The 11,998-nt window shown below is 38.6% G+C and overlaps 1 protein-coding gene across 1 annotated transcript in view; it reads right to left on the reverse strand.

Annotated features, from left to right (window-relative positions):
- Akirin1 (akirin 1) overlaps positions 1–5,602 on the reverse strand; it is a gene marked incomplete at its 5' end in the record, with an annotated part of 7,162 nt that extends 1,560 nt beyond the window's left edge. The window contains 2 exons of the mRNA XM_015484739.2: positions 1,244–1,378; positions 5,431–5,602. Of these exons, the coding sequence (XP_015340225.2) occupies positions 1,244–1,378; positions 5,431–5,602 (307 nt within the window). The remainder of the gene's footprint in view (positions 1–1,243; positions 1,379–5,430) is intronic.
- Positions 5,603–11,998: the final 6,396 nt, after the last annotated feature.

The following is an 11,998-nucleotide window of genomic DNA, read 5'->3' on the forward strand; positions in this document are numbered from 1 at the left end:
AAAAAAAAAAAAAAAAAAAAAAAAAGGAGGGGCTGGCATTGTGGCTCAGTGGTAGCACGCTCGCCTAGCAAGCACAAAGCCCTGGGTTCAATCCTCAGCACCACATAAAAACAAATAAAGGTATTGTGTCCAACTACAACTAAAAAATAAATATTAAAAAATAATAATAATAATAATAGGGAGGGCTGCGGATATAACTTAATGGTAAAGCACCCTGGGTTCAATCTCCCAGTACTGCTAAATATATATACATGTACATTAATATATACACGTGTGTTTGTGTGTGTGTACACACACACACACAAATAAATCAGACCAATTAATATCTTTTAAAATTTTTTTTTAGTTGTAGTTGGACACAATATCTTTATTTTTATGTGGTGCTGAGGATTGAACTCAATGTCTCACATGTGCGAGCTGAGCACTCTACCATCAAGCTACAGCCCCAGCCCCAGACCAATTAATATTCTAATGAACCATGCTGTGTAGGTCACCAGATTAAAAAATGACATTGTTACAGAAAGTCGAAACCTAAAACCACTCTGATCCCAACATAGATCGTGCTCTTCCACCCCACACCAGTACCAAGGGATGTAACCCAGGGCCTTGTGAATACTAGGCAAGTGCTCCACCACTAAGCTACAGCACTGGACCTTTTTTAAACTTTTATTTTCAAACAGGGTCTAAGTTGCCCAGAATGGACTGAACTTGTGATCTTCCTGTCTCAGCTTCACAAAAGCAAAATTATAAGTGTGCATCACTGCACTCATTTCTAACCCTGTCCTTTTTTCACTAATCAGGCACTACTTTCTATTCTGGATTCAGAGGATCCTGACCCCCATCCCCCCAAAACTGCTGTGTTAGGAACTGACTGAACCCAAGGCATGCTAGGCAAATGCTCTACCACTAAGCTATATCCCCAGCCCTCTATTCCTGATTCAGATTCCTTCCTTTCACATAAGACTCTATATTCTATTATACCTCTCAAATCACAAGATGCCTAATTTCCCATATTCACAAATTGATCCCATCCAGAACTTTAAAAATGAACAACACTGTACTCCTCCCAAACACCTGGTGGGAAGTTAGTACTATATCCCACCACCGATTAACCAACATAATAGATCAAATCAATGATCTTTTTTGCATTAAGCCCTATTCTTTTTGAAGTTACTTAGCAGAGGGTTAATTCTTACTGAATCCTATATTTAACAATGATAGCATAATTATTGCCTGGGCCTACCTGCTAGTTTGGTGTTGAGGATTTGCTCATACTCCTCCCGAATTTTATCTTCATAGTCTTTTAAAAGCCTCTCACATATTATTCCAACTTGTCGAAGGGTAAAGGTGGGCTGGTCCTTCTTCATCCAGGAGGAACCTGACCAAAAGATAAATATAGTTTATATAATACATTAAGGCTCTAAGGTTTGTAATTAACAATTTATATAAACAATCCTCAAGATTATAAAAACTAAAACTGGGCATGGTGGCACACACCTATAATCCCAGCTACTCAGGAGGCTGAGGCAGAAGGATCCCAAATTTAGAGGCCAGCATGGGTGACTTAGTGAGACTCTGACTCAAAATAAAAAATAAGGGCAGGGAATATAGCTCAGCAGTAGAGTGTCCCAGCAGCACCACAACCACCAAAAAAAGAAAAAAATTATATCTTTATGTTACATGAGTATTTTCATAAAATTCGGCTTCTACCTTTATTTCATAAAGCAAAGCCAAAGGTAAACTGAGATAGGAAGAACAACATGTATTCAGATGTAAGAAAAAGTTATGATGCCATAAGAATCTATTCATATTCAATGTTCATTTCATAAGGACAAGAACAAAAAGTTTAAAGGGTATAAAATCTCGAGTCCAGATTAGGGAAAATAGATTCAGAACATGAGAGCTACTTGATCTTTGGAGATCATCTAGACCTGTTTAATGAAGTAGGTACAAGATCTGTAAAATTAACAAGAAAAGATTTAAATTAAATTCTGATTTAATTCTGTGGCAGGGCTTGGGCAGCTTTTATTTTTAAGCTCCACAGGTGATTCTGGTTAATATGGGCAATTAGAAGCTCAGGAGACCAAAGGACTTGCCCAATATTAAAAAAAAAAACTTATCAAAGGCATTAACCTTTAAGGTCACGGAATCATGTTAACAAGTTCAAACATATTCACAAAGAATTCCTTTCTAAATTAAAACTAAAGGAAACAAGCTGGTGGTGCTCGCCTAAAATTCCAGCTACTTGGGAGGCCTAAGGCAGGAGGATCACAAGTTCAAGACCAGCTCAGATAACTTGATGACACTGTCTCAAATTAAAATTAAAAAAAAAAAAGGAAGAAAGGCTGGGGCTGTAGCTGAATGGTACAACATTTGCCTAATATGTGCAAGGGCCTGCATTCAATCCCCAGCACTGCAGAACATTAAAACAACAACAACAACAACAACAACAACAACAACAAAAAACCACTCACACTCATATGGAAATCTATCATGAGAATGAGAACTTCCATGGTAAACATTAAGAATACCCCTGCTTAAATGTTTATTAATACCTATTATAACCCTCCTTCTAGCGTCCCTTCTGTCTCTTTGCCAGCAGACTATGAAATTCAAAACCTTGGTAGCTTAAGATTTCAGATGTCGTGGTCTTACTAATCAGATTCACTCACAAAAGATCTAAATTCATTACTGAAGTAAGTGGGTGGATAAGCTTAAACCAGGAACCTATTTCAATGTTGAGGCTAAAGGATAAGCAGCCTGGTTCTGGAGTTGGCAACTGGAGCAACAGATCCCAAAGGTGATTTCCTGATCAAAATAAAGCAACAGCCTCAGTGATGATCCAGTTTTGAGGTGTTTTTCAGAGATCACACTAGGATCTGTTTCTTCATCCCTACTTGTTTTTTAAATATTTTTTTTATTTGTAGATGGACACAATAACTTCATTCTATTTGTTTATTTTATATTTTATGTGGTACCAGGGATTGAACCCAGTGCCTCATGCATGCTAGGCAAGTGTTCTACCACTGAGTCACACGCCCGGCCTCCTATTAGTCTTTAAGTCATTTAACACAGAAAAACAAATGGTTTAAGCCATTTAATACCCAGAAATAAATCATTTTTGCTTAAACTAAAGAGCATATATTTTGCCCTACAAATGAAATGAAACATGACTGAAACATCTTCCTTGGTCACTTTGTGATCCAGACTTGCCTGCTGGTCCACAAAGTTCACAAATATCATTTGTAATAATTTCTCTACCCATAACATATTCTAGTACTTTAAAGTTATATTACTAAAATCTCAAAAAAAAATTATTAGGGGAGACTTTGAAAGCTCCATCATTTAAGTACATGCAAAGACAATTAGAAAGGTACTTACTGTTCCAGAGCTAAAATATTTGGATTATAAGAAGACAACTTTAAAAAATAATAACTTGCCAGGCATGGCGGCTTACGCCTGTAATCTCAGTAACTTGAGAGGCTGAGGCCCCAAGCGACTCAGGGAGACCCAGGCTCAAAATAAAAAATGGCTGGGTATATAGTGGTAAAGTGCCTCTGGAGGGGCTGGGGTTGTGGCTCAGTGGTAGAGTGCTTGCCTAGCATGTGTGAGGCACAGGGTTCGATTCTCAGCACCACATATAAATAAACAAAGATCCATTGACAACTAAAAGAAATACTTAAAAAAATAAATAAATAGTCTCTGGGTTCAATCCCAGTACCAAGGGGCAAAAAAAAAAAAAAAAATACCTGACTGGTAGTGTAGCTCAGTGGTTGAGCACCTGCTTAGCATACCATGAAGCCCTAGGTTTGATCCCCAGCACTGCAAATATTAATAGCAATATAGGGCTGCGTTTGTGACTCAGTGGTAGAGCACTTGCCTCGAATATATGAGACACTGGGTTCGATTCTCAGCACAGCATAAAAATAAAAAATAAAGGCCCATCAACAACTAAAATGAATAAATAAAAATTTTTAAAAAGTAATAGCAATATATTAAAGCTGAAGTTCACATAACAGAGAATGAACCATTTTAAAGTGATCAATTCAGTTGCATTTAGTATACAATGCAACTGAATTGTTCACAATGTTGTTAAACAACCATTTCTTCCTAGTTCTAAAACATTTCCATCACTCCAAAAGGTAAAAATTCCTTACCTGTTAAGCAGCTTCTCTCCATTCTCCCCTGACCTTTTACTTCCTGGCAAACAACAACTTCTATAAGAAGATAATTCTTAATCAAGGCAACTTGTTTTTATTTGTTTATTTGGTACTGGGGATTGAACCCAGGAGTACTTCTACCACTGAGCTACATACCTAGCCCTTAAAAAAAAAAAATTTTTTTTTTTTGAGATGGGGTCTTATAAAGTTGCTGAGCTGGCCTCAAATTTTTGATCCTCCTGCCTCAGCCTCTCAAATTGCTGGGATTGCACATATGTAACATGCACTTAATTTAAGGAAATTTTTTAACCTTTAGACTGTCAAGTTTGTGAGGAAACAAACTCCTCTACTATTAAAGGAGACAGCCCACCACCACTGCAGATGTTCAAACACAGGTCTGCTGACTATTTGGAGGAAATGGTAGGAAAGGCTGGTTCACAAAGTGACCAAGAAGATTCCCTCAAACACTGAGATTCTATGCTTGTTTTTTTTTTTTTTTTTGGTATGGGGATTGAACCCAGAGGCATTTAACCACTGAGCCACACCCCCAGCCCTTTCTTTATATGTTATTTAGAGATGGGGTCTTGCTGAGTTGCTTAGGACCTCACCAAATTGCTGAGGCTGGCTTTGAACTCATGATCCTCCTACCTCAGCCTCCTGAGCCACTGGGATTACAGGCAAGCACCACCGTACCAGGCCTGAGATCCTACTTTTGAGTTTCACTGGCCATCTGTAAATGATGTTATATAGCAGTACTGTTCAACAGAACATTCTAAGAAACAGAAATGTCCTCTTGTTTGCTGCCCAGTACAACTGCCACATATGGCTACTGTGTGCCCTTGAAATATGATCATTACATCCGTCTGAGAAACTGAACTCTTAGCATACCATGAAGCCCTAGGTTTGATCCCCAGCACTGCAGATATTAATAGCAGATTATTTGTGAACTTAAGATTTATTTACTTAAATAAATTTAAGAACTTAAATTTTATTTAACTTATTTAAAGTTAAGACTAAATAGCTCTCCTATGGCCAACAGACACACTGCAGTTATAGAGGAACATGCTCTTGTACTAGGTGGAAGACCACCAAACAAATTAATCCAATTTTGTGACTATGGTTTTAAAAGTATTAAGCAGTAACTACTTTATGCAACTACTTTACTAATTTAATTACTTTAGAAAAGATCAATTCTGGATTGGGAAGCCACTATTATAAATACCATTTATAAACTCTTAAATATCCATTTTGCCCATGAAAACATGCTTACCTGGAGAACTAGGTGCTGTGAGTGCTGAGGAGTGAGGCTGGCTTTCTGAAGTACAAGCTTCACTCTGATTGAGAACAACTTCTAAATGTCTCCACCTCTGATAACGACTATATTCTTGCTTTATGTTCTGAAAAATTTGCTCTAACAAAAAAGAAACAAACAAGCATTCACTTTGTCATTTTTTCCAACTTTCTTCAGAAGGTGGAGGACAGGTCTTTCGACTAGACTTTAAATATTCCTTTTAGCATGCAGTTCTCAAATCTCCTGCCTTCCCCCCATGGTATTTATATTAAAAAATGAACACTGATACTATATCAAACACTCCTTCCATAGCCCCAGATAGTGTGCTCTTATTGCTATTTCAACAATGAGTAGAACAGCAGCTATTTTGGCATAAGCCACCCAAACAGTTCCCCACACTTGTTTTCTCATAGCAATGAAGATCAGAACTGCTGTGTGCTAGATGATAAGTACAATTTATAGTAAAAGAAACCCCCCTTTGTCTAACAGGAATTATTTTTGTTTTATTTTAGTGGTACTAGGGATTGAATCTGGGGGTGCTCTACCACCAAGCTAAATCTCTAACCTTCCCCCCCCCCCCTTAAATTTTGAGACAGGGTTTCACTATGTAGCCCAGACTGGCTACTGACTTGTGATCCTCACTCAAACTCCTGAGTCGCTGGGATTATAGATTTGCACTAATGTGCCCAGCAGAAGTTATTTTTTAATCTTTATTTTTTTTACATTTTCAGAGATAACAGTATTAAGAGGTGAGTCTCTTATCACCCAACACCTTCTAACAATAAAGCTTTTGTCCCATGTGAGACTCAAAGATCTTTGAGGAAGACAACAAAAACTATTTTCACAGCCTGGACACTGATTAGGGGAGAAGCTAAGATTTATTGCTTATAGTCATAGAGCTAAGACAAGAATTTTCTGATCCTACAAGAGACAACACTTGGTAGGATTCAGATTGCTATTCTGCAGAATGGCAGCTATTAAGAATACAAGGATGTGGAGGAAAAGGCACACTCATACATTGCTGATGGGAATGCAAATTGGTGCAACCAATCTGGAAAGCAGTATGAAGATTCCTTGGAAAACTTGGAATGGAACCACCATTTGACCTAGCTATCCCACAGCACTTAAAAACAGCATGCTATAGTGACGCAGCCACATCAATGTTTACAGCAGCACAATTCACAAAAGCTAAATTGTAGAACCTACCCAGATGGCCTTCAATAGATGAATGGATAAAGAAACTATGTTATATACACATAATGGAATATTAGTCAGCATTAAAAGAGAATAAAATCATGGCATTTGCAGGTAAATGGATAGAGTTGGAGAATGTTATGCTAAGTGAAGTAAGCCAATCCCCCCAAAAAACAAACAAACAACAACAACAAAAAAAAAACAAATACCGAATGTTTTCTCTGATATGAGGATGCTGATCAATAATGGGGACTGGGTGGCAGGGAGCATGGGAAGAAACTTTAGATAGGACAAAGGGCAGGGAGTAGAAGGAAAGGGCAGAGGTGTAGGAAAAAAAAAAAAAAAAGATTGCTATTCTGAGTCAAGAAAATCACAAACCAAATTTGCTAAGGCTATTAAAGGGAGTCCAGGAAACACCAAAAATTACCTTGAAGTATACTCCTAGAGACAAAAAAGAATCTGGAAGGATGTGGTTTTCAAGTTTTTCATTTTTGCAGTGTAATACTACATTCACCTGCCAGACATTATAAAGCCTCCCTAATAAAATAAAAAAAAAATAAAATAAAAAAAAAGCTGGGGCATCATGGTCCACACCTGTAACCCCAAGTACTCAGGAGGCTGAGGTAGGATTCCAAATTTGCACACAGTCTTGGCAACATAGTAACATGCTGTCTTGAAGATAGGTAGGTAGGTAGATAGTTAAATACACAAACAAACAAATAGGGCTGGGGATGAAGCTCAGTGGTAGAGTGGATCAGGTCCAACCTCCAACACTGCCCCCCCCCCAAAAGGGTGAAAACAAAACAAAACCCCACAAAACTTAAAACCCCAGAAAACTATATCATCCTTGTCTCAATTCAAATTATTCTTGTGTATATGCTGCTATAACCTATTTTTTAGTGGTGGGAGATGTTAATGCTCTTTACTGAATAAACGTGACTATATCTTGGGAAGTCATTCAAGATCTTTAGTATAAATGTCAAATGCCTATGTGAATCAAAAATCAAAGAGTAATTCATAATGCTATAATAAATTATGGTACTAACAAATGGTATGAACTCAAAATAGCTTCACACATAGGTAAACTCCTTAACTCTCCATCTAAATTCTGGAACAATATAGGATAAACAATGCTTTCCTTTAAGAGTGCTATGAAGTTCCTATTTTAGATCCTTGAATTTACAAAGTCTTCACTTCATTTTTAAAATGTACTATTCCTCAAGCACACACTTGCCAGATTCAATACAAGGATGTTAAGAAACTGTAATGACTTGAAACAAGAAAGGACAAGTATGAGGACAATGCTCAAGAGAACAGAAGTTCTTTGATAAACAAACCTCTTTAACAGCCTCCTGTATGGTAAAGTGTACAAATGGAAAGATACAATATTAGAAAGACTACTAAGTCTAAGAATATGAACATCCAAAGGAGAAATAAGGAAGTAGATGTGGTTTTTTTTTTTCTGAAGAACATAGAACAGAAAACAGTAATTTTTTAAAAAGAAAAATGCAAAAGTCCTTAACAGTGGATGTTATTTTTGTTGTTGTTGTGCTGGTGATTGAACCCAGGGTCTTATGCATGCCAGGCAAGTACTCTACCAACTGAGCTATGTCCCCAGCCCAGTGGATGCTAATTTTATTCCTTGTTTCTCATTTGAAGTAGTTCTTCCAGGTTCTATCAGGCTAAAAAACTGTACCATGGTTCCTAGTTGCTAGACCAAAATTCAAACTCTTGAATATATCTTCCAAAACCCAGCCCCAATTTATCTTCCCAGGTCCCTTTCCCACTATAAGCTAGGTGAACGAAACTATTAGTTCTTCAGTTCCTGTAGAGTTTGGGGCCCTTGCTCTAGCAGTTTCCATTTGCTTGACAAGGGGGTGTGCCATTCCTCCACTTAAGACCCAGCCAACTAAAATGCTATCTCAAGTCAGAATGTATTCTCCAACTTACAAGTCATGATCCATTAGTTGCTTTCTGCCAGGAATCGTGGTGCAAGACTATAATCCTAGGGCTGGGGTTGTAGCTCAGTGGTAGAGCGCTTGCCTAGGATGTGTGAGGCCCTGGGTTCAATACCTAGCACCATATAAAAAATGAAATAAACAAAATAAAGGTATTGTTTCCATCTACAACTAAAAATATTTTTAAAAAATACTATAATCCTAGCAACACAGGAAGCTGAGGCAAGAGGACTGCAAGTTCGAGGCCAATCTCAAGAGATTTAGTGAGACACTGTTCCAAAGTAAAAAGTAAAAAGTCTGGGGATGTAACACAGTGGTAAAGCATCTTTAGGTTTAATCCTCAGTACTTAAAAAAAAAAAAAAAAAAAGCTTTGCATACAGACTCACTCCATATTTATAAACATATCCACATCTCCCTGAGGTCAACAATCCCCTTTCATGCCTAGCATTTACTCATTAAAAATTTAAGCAATAAAAGGCTTAATTCTATAGGTCTTTCTACAGAAAGTGCTCTATTATACATATCTTTTTTTTTTATTAATGTCAAGTAAAAAAGTTTCTTGACCATTCATGACATAAGTTTACAACCTTTGAGATAACTGGGATATTGTAAAATGAAGTCACTGATTATTACACTTACTTTCCATTAGCTTTTTACTTGACTCTGTTAGTATAACAACTAACATCCCCTTCCCCATTCTTCCTTTTTAACCCACAAGGCACCTTTCACTTAAACCAAAGTATCAAATTATGAATCATTAATACTTTCTATATCTCTCCTGATAGAACCAAATAAGCATTAAGAAACATGGGGAGGCTGAGCTTGTTGCCCAGCAGTAGAGCGCTCACCTCGCATGTGTAAGACCCTGGGTTCGATCCTCAGCACCACATAAAAATAAATAAACAAAATAAAGATATATTAAAAAGTTTAGTTTTCTTAAAAAAAGAAAGAAAGAAAGAAAGAAACATGGGGCTGGAGGTATAGCTCGATGATAGGGTGCTTGCCTAGCAAGAGTGAGGGCCTGGGTTTGATCCCCAGCCATCACACAAAAGAGGAGCTGAGGATATATTGCAGTGGTAGTGCTAGAGCACAGCTAAGTAAGCCTTGGGCTCAATCCCCATTACCCTCCCCCCCAAGAAACAACTGATCTTTAAAAATAAATATTTCATTTTAAATAAAATGTAACATAAATGACCAAGAAACTGGTTTGCATAATTTTTTGGGGGGTGGGGGGGGCACGATCTTTCCAAAGGCTAGGTTTTTAAGATTTAAAAAACAAGCAGCCCTTGGCTGGGTGTGAGGCCCTAGGTACAATACGCAGCACACACAGAGAAAGAAAAAATAACAAAAGTTCTCATTATTACACTTCCATATTCAGGCTCCCAAATACATTCAACAATCATTTATTCAGCATTTATTGTAATGTGAACAACACTATTAGTCTAGAGGGTAGTACTTAATAATTACATAAAGCCTACTACTATAGTTTTCAAAAATACTTTTTGCAGCCATCTATGTAGATCCTCAATAAATGATAAATGGAGCAAGTATTAATTCCATTTTGTAGAAGTGAGACCTCAAAAGATAAGACAATCCTTGGGTATCTAAGATCATTGGAAGGAAGGGGAAAAAACACACACATACATCACAAATCCAGTGGAACTTTGGGCCTCAAGTGATTCTTTGGGCCTCATGTGATTCTCTTGTCTCAGCCTTCCCAGTAGCTGGGACTACACCATTTCTGCCCCCTGCTTTTGTCCTTCAAAAAAAACCTTTCCAAATATGATTTCATTCTGTGCATAAAGCTATTCAACATTAAATGATCAGGGAATTTAAAGTAGAATAGAGATACTCATGGGGCAGATTGGGTAATGGATAGGCCACTTGAAGAAATTACGCAGTGGAATCAGCAAACACGGGGGAAACAACATGATACAGGCACAGCAACATGGATCTGGGGGAAAGAGTAGAGGCGGAGTTTTAAGAAAATGTTTAAAAAAACGTGACCAGGTCACGCCTGTAATCGCATTAACTTGGGAGGCTGTGGCAGGAGGATCACAAGTTCCAGGCTAGCCTCAGCAACTAAGTGAGACCTCATGTCAAAATAAAAATAAACTGTTCGGGACATAGCTCAGTCCTGAGTTCGATCCCTAGTACCAAACCAAAAACCAACCAAACAAAACATCAAAACTGACTAGATAAGATATGGTTATAGTTGATAAATCCTTCGATTTTCAAGGTTTAAAAAAGAAGTGAACACAGTAAGGATCTAAAGTCCGGGCAAGGGCTAGGTAGGTATCCTCGGTGTTACAGCACTTGTCCAGCAGTACTGGAGACCCTGAGTTCCATTCTCAGAATGGGGAAGAAGAAGAAGAAGAAAAAAAAAAAAAATCCGAGAACTCTGCTGGCTGCAGCAATCTTGGTGTGGGAACGAGGGTCTAAATCTACATTATAGATATGTAAAGGAAGGAGGAAATGAAATCTAAAGGCACTGGTAACTGAAAAAAGGTAAGGAAAGAATGGTTTAAAGGTGATTGCTTTAAGCTTGATGAACAGAAAAACGGACAAAGAAATAACTTCCAAAAATCCACTTTAGGAATCCCTCATTTCTGGACGTTCTTTAAAACTGCTGAATATTAATGTCGATGCACTTTCCCCTCTAGTAATGCAATATGATATGTATCTTTACTGTCACACCAGACCTTCCCTTGGCCAAAGTGGAATGCCTTATTGAAGGAGAGTCTCTGCATTAGATAGTTGAATTCCTGCTACAAGAACCTCTGTATGTTGAAAAAACCTCAAATTCTGGCCAATGACCTACTGATTTCGAGCCATATTCGGTACAAGACAATAACCATAGAATAAAACTTTGCCAGTCCCTTTTAGAAACAGATTGAAATCGGATTCCAGGACTCCTGAGACGGCTTCTAGTCCCTAAAGACGTCTGGAAATCAGGTCTTCCTATAATCTACATTTCGGTGCTGAGCTGCACATACTCAACGCCCCTTCCGAGTAACCCGCCCCCACCCTCCACCCTCAAGGCCGGGTTCGTGAGCAGAATCCAATTTCCCATGGCCCACTGGATCTGCAGGGCGGCGGGGTGCAGCGTAGACAAGAGGGGTTTCAGGGATGGGGAGGGCTCAGCGGCCTGGGTATTCCCATCTTCCTTTTGGTGCCCACTCCTCTAGGTTCTCCAGCTTCAGGAAAACCGAAAACCGACACCGAGGGGCCACTACCCTTCCCGGATGTCTCCCATCCCCGGAAGCAGCCAGGCCCAGCAGCACCCCAGTTCCCTTTTCTTAAGGCAAAGAAGGGGTCCGTGGTAGAATTTGCCCGGCGTTCAAGACCCCTTCCCACACCCCAGCCCCCAATGCCTGGGCCTGGCTTCCTGCCA

The sequence above is a fragment of the Marmota marmota genome, unplaced genomic scaffold (genome assembly GCF_001458135.2).
Source record: "Marmota marmota marmota unplaced genomic scaffold, marMar, whole genome shotgun sequence".
NCBI lineage: Eukaryota > Metazoa > Chordata > Mammalia > Rodentia > Sciuridae > Marmota > Marmota marmota.